General features: G+C 45.6%; 1 protein-coding gene across 1 annotated transcript; it reads left to right on the top strand.

Moving 5' to 3' along the window:
- The first annotated feature begins 4,883 nt into the window (after nucleotides 1-4,883).
- On the top strand, nucleotides 4,884-5,864 carry LOC146346552 (mas-related G-protein coupled receptor member H-like). The gene has a single exon (XM_084847951.1). The coding sequence runs from the start codon at nucleotides 4,884-4,886 to the stop codon at nucleotides 5,862-5,864; it is 981 nt and encodes a 326-aa protein (XP_084704077.1).
- The last annotated feature ends 14,000 nt before the right edge of the window (nucleotides 5,865-19,864 follow it).

Genomic DNA, 19,864 nt, shown 5'->3' with positions numbered 1-19,864 from the left:
TCTACACACACCATGGCTCCCAATCCCCCCCTTTCTCGACCCCCTCCAATGTCAGAAATCTGACATCAGAAGGGTGAGATGTATGGATCTCTCTCTGCAATGGTAGAGATGGGTGATCGAAACTTCACTGTGTGTCTCCAACCTCACTGGGGGAGATCTTATCTTTCTTCTGGCCCTCAGGCCTTACGCAGAATTGAGGCTCTCTAAAACCAGCCTGGATAATGGGGTAAGGAAATTAGGAGTGGAATGAAAGTCAGGACACCAGACCAATGTTATAACAATGACAAATTTAAATTGTACTAAATGGTTTTAAGGGAAGCAACTAAATAGTTACCTGAATAATATTTCTGGGAGGGAAGAAGATTTCTAGTTTTAGTAATTAACCATAAGAGCAATAAAGATATGAAAATAACACAGATGTTTAAGACTGTGGTGTAGTGGCTAGAGTGTTGGACTGGGAGTCAGGAGATCTGGGTTCTAGTCCCTACTTGGCCATGGAAGCTCACTGGGTGACTTTGGGCCAGTCACAGACTCTCAGCCCAACCCACCTCACAGGGTTGTTGTTGTGAGGATAAAATGGAGAGGAGGAGGATTGTGTATGCTGCCTTGGGTTCCTTAAGGAGGAAAAAAGGCGGGATATAAATGTAATAAAAAAATTAAAAATATACTGTTTCTGTACTTAAGTCAAGACTCAAGACCTAGCAATAAGAGAACTCCAACTCACCCCAGTCCATTGGATGTGCAGCTTCCAGTCTTCTTGCTTTCAGCTCAGAGTCTTAGTCTCTTGCAGCAAACTTTGCCATGGCTTCTTCTTCTGATCTCTCCCGGAACTCTCTCGAATTCCCCAATGATAATACTTTTACCTGTTTGCCAGCTTGATTAGTACACTACCCCCCCAACCTTCAGCTAATAAGAAGAGCATTAGGGTTCTATTAAGCTCTATACCCCATAATAACTAGATTTCTTTCCCTCACTCTTATGTTTTATTTTCCTGGGCTGACATTTTGAACCTGCTGGCCAGAACAATCCCTAAACAGAAATCACCTTTTTAATAGCTAATATCAAAAGACAGAATGGGCGGACAGATCTATCCCTTTACAGATATGAACAACATGGAGACTGTATGGCATATCTTAAATGAATCCACGCTACTGCTGATAGGGAAACTTTCAAGAATTCAAGCCATTGTAACAGACCTTAATCATAGAGATTGCTCCAAATTCTCTCTGGGTTTGTTTGTTTGTTTGAAAAAAAAATCATCCAAATCGAGATTTCCCGATGGGTAATAAAAAATCCAAGTGGGACCACAGCGAGAGTGCTTTTCTGCATTTGATGACATATTTTTAGGAAGGCTGGTTCCACCCACTTCCTGTTCCTCCTGAATCTTTTTGAGTCAGCCTCTCTCACGCACACCATTTTAATTTCTCAGGTGTTTTAGATATGTGTAGATGTGCTTTGGTAACATAAAGGGGTGCAAACATGCATGCACATGAAGGAATTTAAAGCTATGGAAAATCTGCTATGGATATGTATGTATGTACATATGTATTTACATGATGGCATCTATATGCATGTCCTAGATGAGCTACATTCAATGTACAAATTCCAGCAATACAGGACTTGTGTTAGTTCCATATTGATCTTTGTTTACATATATTGTGCTTAAATCGTTTTGATCTCCAGTTACAAGATAGTAAAAAACAAAGTTGGTATCTTTACTGCTAAGTGATATTGGCTGAAATAATTTCCCTGTCTTTTGGTTGCCATTTTGTTTAGATATCACAACAATGTTTGATATGAAAAACAATGCCTCCAATTATGATGACACCCAGAAATTATATAACACTGCTGTGGTAGCCATTTCGTAAGTACATCATGTTATTAAATAAATTTTTAGAAGTAAAAAAATCAAGCTATCCAATACTTTGGAAAAAAAAAACCTTAGAAGAAGACACCCATCTCCCACTTTGCACTGTAGAAGTGGTAACTGTAACAGATGGACATAGGTTGGGACATGATTGCATCACCTACCCAAAACTAGTAGGTTACACCTGTCCACTTTGTGATTAATGATGAATTTTCCTGGAAAAGACAGTTGGCCTCCATAGCATTGACCAGATCTATTTGAAACTGTGTCCCGTTGGAAACTGAGCTTGGTGGGAGTAAATGACTCAGGTGTTTCATGCTACTAGCACACACACCCAACGCATGCTTGCTTGACGTATGCAGGTGCCTAATACGCAGTTGCCAGGCTGGAGGTCCATCTAAGCCTCAACAGGAGTAGGCAAGTTGGTGCCGCCTGATATTTTGGATGACCACACCCTAGTTACCAAGGTCTGCTCTTGTTGCCTTATATACGCAAACCACGCTGTTCTCCTCCCTAAATGTTTGTATTGTGTAGTTGTCAGTGATGACTGCACCTCAATGAAATGTCCCCTCAAGATGACCTTAAACCCTCTTTTTATTCCAGCCATCTCTTCAATTAATTCTCCAGATTTAATGCTGGTTTGATGTTTTGGCTCCTGCTGTTTTTAGCTGTTCATAATTTTATTTGCCTTTTTAAAAATTTTGTTCTTTATCTTACATATTGCAGTGTATAGTGTGTGTGTGTGTGTGTGTGTGTGTGTGTTTTGCAATCCCCTTTATAGGGTAGACCATGCCTTGACTCTATCCGTTTTTGCACTGGATTCCATCCATATAATATAAAGATCTGAAGTGGATCCATCTCCTCCTTGAAGCTACTAAAACTCAGGGACTCTTAGTCGGAGGACTCAGGGCCTGGAGCCATGATACCACTTAGCAGCTATGGTTTCCGTTAGCTCTAGTTTCCAGGTAGTCTTCAATGGGTGTCCCACGTGTAACAGATGGCAGTAGTATGAAGTGGAGGCTATTAAACTTGGGTACTGTGTCAAATCCTAACCATCAATTTCACAAAAGTCTTCACACACACACACCAGCACCATGAAAGACACAATTTTCTTCAGCTTCCTAGGGAAGGATTTCAGTGAAATTTGGGGGGCACCTAGGGTGGTATCGAGCTCTGTCATTCTGTTAGCACAATTGATGTTGTGCTAGCAGAAACTAGGTGCCAAACTATGCACAAGAGGATAATCCAGCTAAAGTTACATTTCTGCAAGTGCAGTTTCACAATTGCTGCACAACCCATTGTGTGACAGGTTGCACAGAACTCTTGTTGCGCATACTGCCCTCCCACCCTGCTGTGCAATTGCTTATTGTGCAACTAGTTGTACAAGCATGATGGGCAACTTCTTGCCAATGGAAAGATTTGGGGGGCAGAGCTCTGCTAGTAGTATTTGAGTGTGTGGAATAGCACCATGGGATACTTCCCTTGGAATTTGCTTTAAATATTTACAAATTGGCCAAAGAATGGTCCTACTTTAAACTTTTAAATAATGCCTTATGCCACAGCTTGGCATTTCCACAGCATCCCTAGCCAGCACACTTCATGGAATGCCCATGGGAAGATGGGAAATCAAGGTGTCCAACAATAGGTATAATGGGAGGAACAGCTGGCCACAGTGGCTGCCAGCAGATAGGGATGTCAGAGAATTCCGCCACAGATCTCGGTGAGGCTGAATGCCAGTGCATTTGGCCGCCGGAAATCTGTGGCAGAACAAAGCCCCCCTGCCCCCCCACCCCGCAAAAGGCGGCCAAAATGGGACACCTACCTGCTGCCGTTCACACTGACTTGTGAATGGTGGCCGCGGCCACCATTCGCTTCTTCACTATAGCCATGATAGGCTACGTAAATAATTACGTAGCCTATCACGGCTAATGCAGGGACACCATTTGCGTCCCTGTGGAGGCTGTGATAGGCTACATAAGTATTTACATAACCTATCATGGCAAAAAAAAAGGAATGCAAATGGCGGTGGCTACGGCGGCCGCCATTTGTGTTCCCTTTTTTTTGGCCGTGATAGCCTACGTAAATATTTACGAAGGCTATTACGGCAAAAAAAAAGGGGGGAACGCAAATGGCAGCTGCCGTAGCTGCCGCCATTTGCATCCACTGTTTGTTTGTTTTTTTGCTGTGATAGGCTATGTAAATATTTACGTAGGCTATTACGGCAAAAAAAAAAAAGGGGGGGAACGCAAATGGCAGCTGCCATAGCTGCCGCCATTTGCATCCACTGTTTTTTTGCCGTGATAGGCTATGTAAATATTTATGTAGCCTATCACGGCAAAATACAGGGATGCAAATGGTGGCTACGGCAGCCGCCTTTTGTGTCCCTGCAGGCTGCCCAGCGGCCAGATGTCCAGCTGCGGGCGGCCCCAGCCGGCAGCTCCATGGAATCTCCATGAAGCGGAGCCGGCCGGAGAGAATTTCAGGTGGAGGGACAGAGCACCTCCCCCCCACCACGAATGTCACGCTTCGAAAAGGTAAGTGACTTTCGTACATCCCTACCAGCAGAGAAAGCAGACAGCAGGGAAAGGTTTTGTTTTGTAAACTTAAAACGGAAATTTTTGTTTGGCTGTAGAGTGATTTATTACCCCCCTCACTCCCTGATCTACTGTGTCACAGTCTAAGGTGAAAGGCTGTAGAAGACCCCTCCCTGCTCCCTCCCCAAAGAAGGGTCACCCAGGAGGAAAAAAACCTGAAATTTAAAAAGTGATATAAATGTACTTTGAACATTATTTCCTCAATACATTGGGATGTGAATTTAATGTATATATTTAATGTATATCAGTCAAGAAGTAGCATCCAAAGCAATACAGCCATTTTTATATGTGGGAAATTCAAAGTATAGCTATATCACTTATCTGGCTCCATAACAGCGATTGATTCCCCTTTGTTTCTTCCTTTTAACAGGCCTTTGCATGAATACATTAGGAAAATTAGATCTCCTGGCCTGGGACCACATATGGATGACAATGACTTTAGTATTTCTGGCGATTCAGAAGACTGGTTTCCTGTTTATGCAATCATAAATGGGTCTACTGCAATTGGTCATCCAGTTAACATCACAAATGAGCTCCCACTCAATCATTTATCACAACATCTTATCAACAGCTTCACTGTCATTATCTGCCTTCTGGGGCTTGTGGGAAATGGAAGTGTCATTTGGCTTCTTTGCTTCTGCATTCAGAGGAATCCTTTCACCACCTACATCCTGAACCTCTCTATAGCTGACTTCGGTGTCCTCATCTCTCTCATTGCTAATGCTATATTTGGAATCATAGTAACTCTCCATAATAGAGATTATGTTATATCTCTGTTTTTTCCAGTATTCCTTGAACTATATTTCTTCATGTATTCTACTGGTCAATTTCTCCCGGCCGCCATCACCGTTGAGAGGTGTGTGTCTGTCCTATTCCCACTTTGGCATCGATACTGCCGTCCACCACACCTTTCTACCATTATGTGTGCTCTAATATGGATCCTCTCCTTCCTGCTGTGTGTAATTCACCTCAGTCTCGAAAGGACTGTGAGCTCAAATACCGGTCTATTGTTTCACCTTATTTTGCTTTGCTCTCTGCTTTGCACTGCACTCATGATCGTTTCAACACTGACCTTATTCATCCATAGCTGCTGGAAACCAAAACAACAGCAGCAGGGAAAGCTTCTCACAGCACTCTTCTGCTTTCTCCTTTTTTCTTTTCCAATGAATGTCTTGTATGTAATTTACTCTTACTATGTTCCCAACCAAAGTGTAATGGTGACTGGTTTTGCTTGCGCCTCTCTGAACAGTAGCATTAATCCACTAATTTATTTCTTAGTTGGAAGCAGACAGAAGAAAGGTCAGCCCAGGGTGTCCATGAAGGTTGCACTTCAGAGAGTTTTCAATGTTGAGGAGGAAGACTTTATGGAAGAACAGAATCCAAGCACTGAAACATCATTATGAAGCCCCTTTATGGGCAGGAGAGAAAAGTGACCAATATGGGTATTCCCTTAAAAAAAAACACAAAAAAACATGCAATTTTATTTTGTAAAATAAAATGTAATTTTGTAAACAAGATTCACAACTGATGTAAATTAGGAAATGAAAGAGTAAATAAACCTGCATGCACACTTTTCCAAAATGAAATGTTTTAAACAATATCTAAAATTTCATGACAGGCCATTTCAGAAGATTTTGATATTGTTCCAATACATGCCTCATGCTTTATCCGTTGTGATAATATATTTTCAAATGCGGTGAAAGTTCTTACAAGTTTTGAAATACACACACCTTCTCAGTTTTAGGAACTGAAAAAAGGGAAAATCTGTCTCATCCAGTTTGGAATTCAGTTCAGTATTTTGGGAAGCAATCCTACCGGGATAGGCAGCTGCCTCCAAACTCGGAGGCAACCACCTATCCAATGCAGGGCAGGAGAAGCGTGGAGGGGATCATCCCCTCCATGCTTCAGCCACCCTGCATTTGTGGCTACACAGCCGATTCCGAACTTGTATTTTTTTTTTTATTTTCTTGAAATCTTGTTTCAACATGCTCTAAGTAATGCACATGGTGGGTTTATAGGGGTTATGTGCTTTTGAGTTGCAAGGTCCTTCTAGATTTATCTATTTATCTTATAAATTAGGGCAGCTGGGGTGGTGTGTTCATCTATCTATCTATCTATCTCATAATTTTTATTACATCATATATCTTGTCTGTAAAAGTATCCATGTTTATTATGAACTGTATAAGGTAAAGCTAAAAGTAAACCTAGTGTCTGTGTGGGTTTGTGTGTCTCTGCATGAAGAGGAGGGAGACCTTCTCAGATAAAGTAATGTAGGGTTGTGGGACTTTGTATTCACATCTTTTGAAGGTACCATGAGTCAAAAATGCCTTGGAGTTCCTTTTATTGGTTGGCCTGCAAAGACCTATGCAAGACTCACTAGCTGCACTGATGATGAAATCTCCATACATCTGACCCTGGACCCATTCCTTCCTGATTCCTTAATTGTCGAGTTCCAGCATATCCTCCTTATTCCAGCTTCCCAGTTCTTTTTCTCAGTCTTTTCCATTCAGTTCACTGGGTGTAGTAAGCAAGTGGTGTTGACAAGAACACAGGAAGTAGACAATAGATTAGTCACAATGGCAGGGATGTGCAGCAGAAGTAACATGTACAGTATAGCTAAGAATATAGGTCAGCACTGGGGCACATTTAAGATGAGAAAAGATGCCCAAGCTTTATCACGCAGGGCTGTGGGACCCAAAGATGAAGTAACGATCTACCTAACCTGTCTACAGTCTGGTGGCCCCGTAGAAGGGTGGGGGGAGAATAACTCTGCAATTCCTCCCCAACACCCAAACATGTATGAACACTGGAGACAGGGTAGACCTAAGACTACTTTCAGGCAGCTTGAGTTTACTACGACTATCGGCCAGTTTGAGTTTACTGTGCTTAAATCAATTGCTTTCACCTGATAAACTAGTACAGTAACCAGTTTGTTTCCTTGCTTTTCTTGACAGTGCCAGGAAATCTGAATGTTGTGAGAGCACTAATACACAGAGTCTTACAGGAAAGAGTCTTCTTCTCAGTTAAAGTCTACTAAAGTAAACACATAGGCAGAGCAGATGGGACCTCCTGCGTATCTAGCACCAGCCCTTCTCCTGGGTTGGCCTTTGACTCCTTCTAGTGCTGAACCAGAAAGATTCTCACTTTCTCCTGTGCATCTCCAGGAAGCCTCCACTTCCTCAGAATATCCCTGTTGTGATTTTATCATTCTTTGGATATTCCCAGCAAACACCGGGGTGTATAAGAGGAGGCATAGAGGCACTCCTGCAAGCCTGGGTCCCCTACTCACCAGGAGTCCCAGTTTGCACCGCAGCATGGGTGGTAAGCCAGGAAGGCTCATAGCCAATCATGGCAAAGGGCAGGGACACAAATGGCATCCGCTACACCGGATGCCATTTGCAGCCGCAGCCCGGCAGCGGCTGGCTGTGGAACGAAGAGACGGACCCGGACCAGTCGGCACCAGGTAGGGCCCGCCCTGACCGGGCTTCGCAGGGTGGTGGTGGGGAGCAGTCCATTGCTCCATAGATAGTCCATAGATTTTTGCTCCATAGCGGTCCATAGATTGCTCTTGGATTGCTCCATAGCTATGGAGCAATATGGATTGCTCCATAGCAGTCCATAGATTTTTAAAAATCTAGCTGTGATAGGCTACATAAATCTTTACGTAGCCTATCATGAGTTTTTGTTTTTTTGGAAACAAACTTGGAAATGGCAGCGGCGGCAGCCGGTTGGAAGACCGGCCGCCGCAGCTGCCGCCGCCGAACCGCCACTGAACCGCCGCTGCAGCCGCCGCTGCCAGGGAGATTCGCCCAAGGTGAGTCCCATCCCAGGAGGGGGCGGGGAGCAGACCGTTTTGCCACTGATTTCGGGGGGCTGAATGTGCTGGCATTCACCCTTCCCAAGATTCGTGGCGAAATTCTCTGTCATCCCTATGTACAGGTCATTTCCTCAAAGCTGTTGTAACACTTTTCTTCAGGGTCTCAAAGGGACTTACAGAAAAGGCCTTGTACAGAGACAATTAACATATATCATTTTAATTTCTTAATTAAAAACAACAATGCACATGTAATAATTTTACATGCATAGCAATAAACTTATCACCAAAAACAATAAAACAGAGCACAGACCCCCAAGTTCTGTCTTTAAGCTTGAACCCACAACAAAAATATAAATAAAACTTCTCCCTGAAGCTTGATTTTTCTGCTGACTGAAGAAAGAAAACAGTCTCTACTCAGTTCACTCCAGCTTGGCAGCAATCGTCTCAAAATGGATCAGGATCCAGCAACACAGGAACAACTTGTTAAACAGCCCTGTCTCAAGGGTTCAGGGTCTTACAGAGAGCAGAAAGCAAGCTTCTTCCACACTGCATTTTGGTAACTGCCTAAAATGGTGGCCACTCCCTATCTCATGCCTTTACTGAGCATGTGCAGGAATATTCCCTCAGAATTCTTAAAGAAAAATAGACCAATGGTTACACTATGATGGATTTATATTGTAACCCCAATTTCTCTACCAGCAACCCTACATGGTGGTGGGAACCCTGGGATCTGGGTTCATGCAGTGGTGGAATGGATGAGGAAGAAAAGGCTGGATCCAAAACATCATGCAGTTCCTCCAGCTCACCAGAACCACTGTCCCTTGAAAGAGTGTAGTAAGAAAACCCAGCAAGCTACTTACTGGGCTAGGATTGAATTAATAGGAGATAGAAATGGGAAAGGATTTAACTTTGTGCTTCTAAGCAATAAAATAAAGGGTGGGGTATGGAATTGAAAAAGTATATAATCCACAGGTGTGGAGCTACCTTTCAGCATGAGTTCCTGGCTATGCATTTCAGGACTCAGAGGTAGCTGTAGGCCTCAGTCACTGACTCTACTTGGTGGTGGAGCAGTGCTGGATGGAAACCATGGGAGGGCAGAATGAGGGCAGCTGGTTGGCCACTGGTGTGAACAGAATGCTGGACTAGATGGACCTTTGGTCTGATCCAGCAGGGCTCTTCTTATGTTCTTATGATACTACTGCTGTGGCAGTAGTTGCAGTTGTTGTTGTTATTATCATTAATAATACTGAAGATGATGATGGGAACTTATCATCATAATCATCATGATGTCAGCATTATCACCTGGCCATTGAAACCTTTTGGAATTGTCTGAGGACACTTGAAAAACCCACTCAGCCTGTGATAGAGAAAAGTACCTGTTTCTAAGGGCGGAGTAAAACTAAAACATTTATTATTATTATTATTATTATTATTATCATCATCATCATCATCATCATCACTAAACTTCAAAGTTCCTGTGCTTTCTGGAGACTGAAAGCAGAAGGATATGGAACACATTATGCTGGGTGAGATGATCTGCTCTTCCCCATACAAGCCCCCACGGTATCCTCCCATGGCAAAAAAAATGGCTGAATAGCAGCTGTAATGTATAGGTGTGTGTGTGTGATTATGGAGGGAGAAAGACTTCCTCCAGGATTTGACAGAAAAATAGCCATGAAAGTCAGAGGTGGATTTTCACTATGTTTCTGACTGAGGAGCATATTTCAGGGTGAAACTCACTCCATGCTAACTGAAGCCATTCCTGCCCCATGTCTCAAAACTGGAATGCAGCATCATCCCAACTTACTTTCTCAGAGAGGTATAATGGTGTCACCCCCCTCCCCATGCACACACACACTAATGACCAACATTTCTCCTCTAAAATGCCACTTGAAATGACAACAGATCACAGTGTAGCTTTATGTTTATTTTATTTATTTATTTCATTTCTTGTTGGTCCATTTGTATGTGGATGCAAATAGCAAAGACACCACAGGAGTTCTCTTTAGGAAAATATTAAGCAAGTTCCTCTTTTTATTCTTCCTGCGAATGTCAGTGGTTATGACAGAATAAATTCTGCTGCCTGACAGGCAAATCAAGATTGGTCAAAGGAGCAAACTAGATTCATAAAGGAAATCTAACTGTCTACAGCTGCAATGTACATTGTGTGTAGAGGGGGGGGAGAGAAAGCCAGGATTTGACCAAAATGGTATGAACGTCGGTCGGGGGTGGGTGGGGGTGTTGGCTATGGTTCTGAGTGAGAAGCAAATTTCAGGGTGCAAGTTACTCTATTCTAATTTAACCATTCCTGTCCCATGTCTCAAAATGGAATGCAATGTCGTCTTCCCAACATACTTTCTGGGGAGGTCGTGATGGTCCCCACACACAGACACACTAATGGCAAACGTTTTCCCTCCCAAATGCCACTTGGAATGACATCACATCAGAATGTGACTTTGGTTGTTCAATTTGGATGTGCAAACAGCAGAGACTGAAGGAGTTCTCTCTGTAGGAAAATATTGAGGAAGTTCCTCTTCATTCCTGTGAACGTCAGCCGTTAACGACATAACAAATTCTGCTTCCCGAGAAGAGGCAACTCAAAACTAGTCAAACCGGCAGGCTAGATTCCTGAAGGAAATCTAATTCTCTGGAGTCACTCTTGTCCAAAAAGAGACTGCTGGACCACACTGGGGATTGTCACCATCACCACCAGGTATATTTGAGACCATTGGCATCACAGTTTGAGCTTGTATGAATATAACTGGGATTCTGTTGTGTATATTCAGCAGGCAAAGAAATACCATGAGGCCATTTACCATTCAGGAGAGGGCTCACAGAATCCTAAATTGTGAGTAGCAGCTGCTGCAATATCTCCCTGCTCTTGCTTTGAGGCTGACCTCAGAACAATATGACTCTAATGGGTGCTTAGGGAAGTGTTCAGGAAGCCACCTTAAGGGTTTGGCGCATGGATGGTAGGTTAAGGTGCATGAGGAAGGCAGCTTCTGAATGCCTGATGTATTTATTTTATTCATTATTAACTTGTATGTACTGCCTTAACTGCTAAAAAGCTATCAAGGTGATGTATAGCAATTTAAAATGATAAAACCCTGCAACAATAAAGATACAAACATTAAAACTTTAAAGCACTAGCCTGTAGCATATATCAAGGAAATGGAAATGGATAACTTTTTAAAAAATCAAAATAAAGAGAAACAGGGAAAAGGAGGGTAGTATTTCAAAATAGCATAAGAATGTAGCTTACCAGGTCCTTCACCCTTAGAAATTGTAACTTCGTCTCTGTTTGCATGCCAAGACATGATTTGACCAAAAGGCAGGGGGTTGGGATCTGCAGAATTTCCCCTGGCAAAATGCTAGCTAAGCTCAGCCTCTCAGACATTTATGGAGTGAGTCTAGGGATAGGGAGACCTTACCTAATTTCACACTGCTGCACCAATATATGAACCAAAACTCAGTTATCCGTAGAACTATGCACTTTCCTGAATATTGCAGTGAAGTTCTCCAGTCAAACAAAGTGCACGGTAATATGTGTATTGTAGGGATGTACGCAAGTCACTTACTTTTACGAAAGGTGACATTCGCGGTGGGGGGGAGGTGCTCCGTCCCTCCCCCTGAAATTCTCCCCGGCCGGCTCCTCTCCACGGCAACTCAGTGGAGCTGCCGGACGGGGCCGCCCACAGCCAGACATCCAGCCGCTGGGCAGCCTGCACAGGGACGCAAATGGTGGCCGCCATAGCCGCTGCCATTTGCATCCCTGCATTTTGCCATGATAGGCTACATAAATATTTACATAGCCTGTCATGGCAAAAAACCCAAAAAAACAGTGAGCGCAAATGGCAGCAGCTACAGTGGCCGCCATTTGTGTTCCCTTTTTTCGGCAGAGCCGCCACCATTTGCATTCGCTGTTTTTTGGGGGGGGGGTTGCCATGATAGGCTATATAAATATTTATGTAGCCTATTACGGCCAAAGACAGGGGCGCAAACGGCCCCTATCACAGCGAAAGAAAGGGAACGCAAATGGCGGCAGCCATAGCTGCCACCATTTGCATTCCCTTTTTTTTCAGTGATAGGCCACGTAAATACTTACGTAGCCTATCACGGCCTCCGCAGGGATGCAAATGGCATCCCTGCATTAGCTGTGATAGGCTACGTAAGTATTTACATACTCTATCATGGCTATAATGAAGAAGCGAATGGCAGCCGCAGACGCGGCCGCCATTCGCAAAGCAGTGCGAACGGCAGCAGGTAGATGCTCCGTTTCGCGTGCCTTTCGTGGGGTGGGGGGGCAGGGGGCTTTGTTCCACCACGGATTTCGGGGGGCCGAATGTGCTGGCATTTGGCCTCACCGAGATCCATGGCAAAATTCTCTGACATTCTTAGGAGGGTAGTGGACACAAAAATGCATAAATTGATGAAAGTAATATAAACATGATTTATATTTGAAAAGTACTTGCAAAAATGTATGCATTAGGCAAATACATTTATCAGATCTTAGAATGGGATATCGGATTATTCCTGTGGCCCCTGGAACCATACGATTGTGCCTTAAACAGACTTCTCACTGTAGGGATGGTGGAGAATTCTGCCATGGCTCCAATGAGGCCAGATTCGAAAGAATCCGGCACCCTGGAGTACGTGGTGGAATGGATCACTCACTTCTGCCTCTCTGCAGGATCCGTCCGGGTCGGATCCCTGTCCACGTCAAACCTGCAGAGCCAGCCACCAGCTCCGCAGGCCTGGAGAAAGTTGATACGGCTGGCAGCCATTGCTGTGCCGTATCTCTGTGAAAGTCAGTCCCCCAGACGCAAGTGGTGTAGTGGGCCCCATTTGCAGCCATAAAGCTGGTCATAAAGCTAATCGACCAGCTTTGCAGCCTCAAATGGCATCTGCTACGCCATTTGTGTGCCTGTTTTTGGCCGTGATTAGGGATGTCGGAGACTTCCGCCACAGATCTCGGTGAGGCCGAATGCCAGTGCATTCGGCCCCCCGAAATCTGTGGCGGAATGAAGCCCCCCACCCCCCACCTCGTGAAAGGTGTGCAAAACGGAGCACTTGCCTGCTGCCGTTTGTGCTGCTTTGCGAATGGCTGCCACATTTGCGGCCCCAATTTGCTTCTTCATTATTACCGTGATAGGCTACGTAAATACTTACATAGCCTATCACAGCTAATGCAAGGACGCCATTTGCTTCCCTGAAGAGGCTGTGATAGGCTACGTAACTATTTACGTAGCCTATCATGGAAAAAAAAGGGGGGAACACAAATGGCGGCCACCGTAGCCACTGCCATTAGTGTTCCTTTTTTTTTTTTTGCCATAAGAGGCTATGTAAATATTTACGTAGCCTATCACGGCAAAAGACAGGGGTGCAAATGGCGGAAGCTACGGCGGCCGCCATTTGCATCCCTGTGCAGCCCAGTGGCTGGATTCCCAGCTGTGGGTGGCCCCGGCCAGCGGCTCTGCAGAGCCACTGTGGAGCGGAGCCGGCCAGGGAGAATTTCGGGGGGAGGGACGAAGCGCCTCCCCGCACTGCGAATGTCACCCTTTAAAAGGTAAGTGACTTGTGTACATCCCTAGCCATGATAGGCTATGCAAATATTTGCATAGTCTATTGCGTGAACAGGGATACAAATGTATATATTAGGCAAATATGTTTCTCAGATCTTAGAATGGAATATCGGATTATTCCTGTGGCCCCTGGAACCATACAATTGTGCCTTAAACAGACTTCTCAGCTCTGAAAGTTACTTAGGGTGCAATCCTTTAGAGAGACAGGTGCCTCTGACCTCCTCTGAAGTTGGAGGTGGCCTCCTATCCAATGCAGGGTGGAAGCAGCACAAGAGAGGGGATTCCCTCTGTGCTGCAGCTGCCCTGCATTTTTGCACATCTAAGTGCAGCTTTGGGGGGGGGGACAGGAATAGGGCTGGACACCACATAGGAAGCTGTCTAAAACAGCTCGCCGCTGCCCTCACCACTGCCATCCTCAATGCCGCCTCCGCCCTCGCCGCTGCCACCATCCTCGCTATCCTCACCGCTGCCTTCTCCGCCACTGTCCTCGCCGCCGCCAGCTCCTGAGGCCTGGATGCACGTGACAACTCTTACCACAGGGAGTCGTCATTTTTGCAGCTTCCAGGAACTTCCTGGAAACTTTTAATTTTCAAGGTTCCATAGAACTCAATGAAAAAGCGCCATCTAGTGGCTGTTTTAATCACGTACCATTCCAGGTTAAAAAGATAGTTCATTAGTTCCAGATCTTTTTGAGATGATATAAGCAGGAAATACCTCTGGATGTGCCCTGGAGGTTAATGATGTCATAAAAAGGACCCGCAAACTTCTGTGAGTGAGCAATTTCAATAGCAGGATAAAATCTCCACGTGGAGGAGCCCAAAGGCTTCCTAATTTCTCCCTGTGATCCATCAGCAAAAGGAGCCCCTATGCTCTGACAGGGTGGAAAGCACTCCTGAAAATAGCTGGATTTCATATTCCCTAAAGCAGAAGTTACGACATTTCCCCACTCTTCTTCTAAGCATAACAGAGGCAGAAGAACCTTCTTGTAACCATCACATGACCTGCTGAATTCACAGATAGGGATGGACAGATCCATCTTCATCTGGGGGGGAGCTTGATGAGCTCCCCCTCTCTACATCTGTGGCCCGGACCTGCTCAGTGAGGTTCCCTGCTCACCTCACTCACCCCCCAAACCCCACGAGCTGGCCCTCCTCCCTGTACCAAGGACTCTGGCAGCCAAGACCTTGTGCTTTTTGTGCATAAGGGCTTGACTGCCAGAGTCCTCAGCATGGCCAGTGCCCCCAGCACTCTCGGCCTGGCCTCCTCCCAAGGAGGCCCTTCCTCCCTGTGCCAGTTGTCAGAGCTTAACAGCTGGTGCAGGCAGAATGGATACCAGCGCAGCCAGCCCTCAGTGCTCTCACCCTGGCCTCCTCTTGCTGGGGTGCCACCGAGGCCCTTCCTCCCTGCGCTGACTGTCAAGGGCTTCCTTGACAGCCGGCGAAAGCAGGACGGGTCCTGGTGCGGCAGGCCCCCAGGTCTCTCGCTGGGGTGCCGTGGCACTCCTAGCCTCTTTCCAAGCTCCGGGTCTCTTGGTGGCCAGGTCCATCAGTGCCCCAGGGCTTGGCGAGCGGGGTCTGGGAGGCTGGGGAGGGGCAACTGTTGGACTCCACCCCCTCTTTGGACTCTCCTGTCATCCCTACTCATAGAATCCTCCAACACTACACCTGGGACTAAGTCGCCTAGACTCGCAGACAATATGGCTACACCATCTACCCACTTCTCCACCTCTGTGTGCCTGCCTTTGTTACTTGGAGAACAGATTGGAGGATCTTGAACCCTTGCACAACTTTGTGTGTGTGTGTTGGGCGGGCATCTTCTCACAGCAGCATCTTTAAAGCTGCTTCTGTCAAAATTAGGTGACAAGCATTGTTGGGGGTGAATGAATTCCCAAGTTGCTGTACCTCTCACAATGATGACTCTGGTTCTTGCTTCCAGCAGTACGCATGCAACGGACCCCCAGATAGCAATAATTCTCTGCACAAGAATATTTTCTCTCCTCTCCAGAACCTAGTGCTTAACCCACCAAAAGTTTAACACTGCTATCCCATGTCATTTGGTATTTTCGGATCTACTGCCTCTGAACAGGTAGATTCCATTTTGCTCTCATGGTTAGGCAATCCAGATGTACTTCAGACATTTCTGTTCTCCCACTCTTCATGAGAGAGGATGGGTTTCCTTTAGTGCATGATGAGCTGCTTACATCTTGGGGGTTCGTCACATGGAGCTTTTATCCTGCTTTTGAGATGGCTCTGTCACAGAAGGTTGCGGGTTCTTAGATGATGCTGTTACCCTCCAGGGTGTCCCCCAGCCTATCCCATGTTTTCCCAAATGCAAACCATGTGGTATTTTTTCCAGCTCATGGAACATGAGCGCCATGACCTCCCCATGAAATTCTCCAATAGTGGAAGAAACTGCTCTATCTGCCTGCTGTGAGCATTTGTTTTCAGTTGCTGGGGCGCACGGAGTCAGGATGACGAAGGCATTGGGGATGGGAGTGGGGTGTGATTTGACAGGTGCGAGGGCAAGAATCACCTGTTGATTGCAACTCCTGCCTCTGTTCAAGTCTTGTTGTGGAAGGACTTTCCTTGATTCCCAGGTGTCTGCCATGTAAATGCTTGAGCACATTTCTCAGTTGGAGGGAGAAGAGGGTAAAGTGCCTCCCTTCAATGATGGGAGACACATATGATCCCCCACCCCACCAAGCTCAGAAGTAACATCCTCTGTTGATTCAGAGCACTCCATTGAGTTCAACGGGGTTTACTCCCATGTAAGTGTGCCAAGGGTTGCAGACTTACAGCACAATCTTACATTTTATGTCTCCTCAGAAGTAAGCCGGAGGTTTCCTGGGGGCTGCCAAAAAAGAGTACAGCAGAAGGTAAGCTATGGAAACAAGAACCCACACCCACCCCTGCCCCTTTGCACACATGCCAGGGGAGGGAGGGAGGCACTCCCTCAGTTCAAACCACATGTCTGCCATGTAATGGAGCCCTTCCTAATCCCATAAAGAAACTGAAAGCAGGAAGCTTCGGAAAGGATGTGGATTGGGGGTGGGGGTTGCTCAATGTAGAAACACCTTTAAACTCTTAAACAGAACAAGCACTAAACTCCACTTTTAATGAACAAATAGATTTGTTTTCTAACTTACTTACCACCAATACATCCGTGAATCTAACACTAAAATTTCTGATTTTATTAGGGATGGCGGAGAATTTCTCCACGAATCTCAGGGAGGCCGAATGCCAACGCATTCAGCCCCCCGAAATTGGCGGTGAAATTCTCTGCTACCCCCCCTTCACCCCCCACCCAGGATGGGACTTACCTCCCTCGAATGTCCGTCTTGGCAGCGGGTCTCGATGGCAGTTCGGCGGCGGTTCGGCGGGGGTGGCGGCCGGTCTTCCAACTGGCTGCTGCCGCCGCCGCCACCATTACAAAGTGAATGTTAAAAAAAAAACTACACATGTGATAGGCTACGTAACGATTTACGTAGCCTATCATGGCTGACTTTGGAAATCTAGCCGTGATAGGCTATGTAAATCGTTATGTAGCCTATTGTGTGTGTGTGTGTGTGTGTGTTTAACATTCACTTTTGGATTTCACGGCCGGGGAGACGGGGCGCTTCTCCCTGGCCTGAATTTCGGCCGGGCGAGGCGGGGCGCCTCCCCCCCCCGGCCTGAACTTCGGGTGGAGAACCAAAGCGCCTCCCCCCCACCGCGAAGCAAGCTGCGGGACCAGGTAAGTGACTTTCGTACATCCCTAGATTTTATTATATTAAGTTGAAAGAGTCCACTTCAATGACATGCAGAACGAAGAATCTACCATTTTTCATATTACTCTTCAAGACTCCACACTCCTCTTCCTGAGGGAACATGCCTGGGGATTGCTTTAGTATGTTAGTCTGGCTATAAATCATTCATTAAAAAATAAAGATGTAAAAATTCAGTGCCCTGCATGGGCAGAAACCTGTGTAGAGTCTTTGGGAAGTAAACAGCATCCCAAATACTTTTCTTTGTCACTGCCCCTCCTGGTTGGAAGGGGTTGCTTATGTTTCTAAAGTTGTTTTTTATCATCTAAAGTTTCTAAAGTTGTTTTTTATCATCTAAAGTTTCTAAAGTTGTTTTTTATCATCTAAAGTTTCTAAAGTTGTTTTTATCATCTAAAGTTTCTAAAGTTGTTTTTTATCATCTAAAGTTTCTAAAGTTGTTTTTTATCATCTAAACACGACCACCATGAAGCTGCGTTTCAGTAACAAACTGAAACTGACACCAGGTAGGGTCTGTCCCAGGAAAGTTTCACGGGGTGGCAGGGGGGAGTGCTCCGTTCAGCCATGGACTCTGGGGGGGGGGGGTATTCTAAAGAATCCAGCGGCACTGGAGTCTGTGGTGGAATTCTCTAACATCCCTAGCCGGCACTGCTAGTCCTTCTCTGCTAAATATGTCAGTGTATGATGGAATTAAATGCAGTATATTGCTTACACTACTGAGTTTTAAGTGTAAACTGATTTCCGGGTTCCCAACTACAGAATTAAGAAATCCACAAATGGACTTGTATACAGTCAATGCACCTAGCAGCCCCTGCCCCCAGGTGAACGCTTCATAGGGACACCTTCATTAGACCCGGCTTGCTCCCCCCACACACTGTTGTTGCTCTTCCCCCTTATTCTGACTTCCCAATGACCCTGCAAGCTGGGTTAGGAGAAGAGAGAGTGGCTGGATAGGTAGGAAGGAGTACTATGGAAAACCACCTCAGCATTACTGCCTTATATAAAAGAACTGACAAAAAAAGAAACCATTATAAATTACCATTCCAAGCACTGCATGATGAATTTATTCAGGGGAGGAGAAGAAGCACTTTTAATACCCATTAAAACTAACTGTCAAGCCTTTCTCCTGCATGGCTGAGAAGGGGACTCCCCCATCCACCCTGGGAGGAAAAAAAAGCCCATCAAACTGGTGAGCAAAAGGGAGAAGAAGTGGTCGGTGAAGTAAATGGGAGGGGGAAGTTCAAAGTGAATGCACTGAAGGAGATGGGAGACCTTAAGAATGCTACTCTAAGTAGACTACAAGTGAGAACCATCTTGGAATTGCTAGATCACAAGCTGAATATGAGCCAACAATGTGATATGGCTGCAAAAAAGGCAAATGCTCTTTTGGGCTGCATTAATAGAAGTATAGCTTCCAAATCACTTGAAGTACTAGTTCCCCTCTACTCAGCACTGGTTAGGCCTCATCTGTGTCCAGCTCTGGGCACCATACTTTAAGAAGGATGCAGACAAACTGGAGAGGGTTCAGAGGAGGGCAACAAAGATGATCGAGGACTGGAAACAAAGCCGTATGATGAGAGACTGAAAGAACTGGGCATGTTTAGCCTGGAGAAGAGAAGACTGAGGGGAGATAGGATAGCACTCTTCAAGTACGTGGAAGGTTGTCACAGTCAGGAAGGCCTGGATCTCTTCTCCATCATCCCAGAGTGCAGAGCGCGGAATAATGGGCTCCAGTTACAGGAAGCCAGATTCCAGCTGAACATTAGGAAAAACTTCCTGACTGATAGGGCAATACGACAATGGAACCAATGACCTAGGGAGGTGGTGGGATCTCCCACACTGGAGGCATTCAAGATGAAGCTGGACAGCCCTCTGTCAGGGATGCATTGACTTGGATTCCTGCATTGAGCAGGGGGTTGGATTCGATGATCTTATAGGCGCCTTCCAACCCTACTATTCCATGATTCTATGACTTACAATTAGGGATGTCAGAGAAATCTGCCACGGACCCCAATGAGGCCACAGTGGAATGGGGCACTCACCTCCCCCTCCCCAGATCTGTTTTGAAGCCAGCTCCTCTCCATGGCCGGCTCCATATAGCCAGTGATACAGCCACCATTGCCATGCCGTATCGCTGAGGAGGAAGGAATCTGGATGCAAATGGCGTCCACGCCATTTGTGGCCATAAAGCCCTTAGATTAAGCTAAATGCAGCCACAAATGGCTGCGTTTAGCTTAAACTAAG

The sequence above is a fragment of the Heloderma suspectum genome, chromosome 4, assembly GCF_057233095.1.
Source record: "Heloderma suspectum isolate Gila_16-S chromosome 4, 16-S_ref, whole genome shotgun sequence".
NCBI classification, from domain to species: domain Eukaryota; kingdom Metazoa; phylum Chordata; class Lepidosauria; order Squamata; family Helodermatidae; genus Heloderma; species Heloderma suspectum.
Note: the sequence above shows the minus strand (reverse complement) of the source record. Positions and strands in the feature narration are given on the sequence as shown.

What these genes read in the sequence shown, in the direction of transcription:
- LOC146346552 (XM_084847951.1), top strand. Translation starts at nt 4,884, where the DNA reads ATGGATGACAATGACTTTAGTATTTCTGGCGATTCAGAAGACTGGTTT.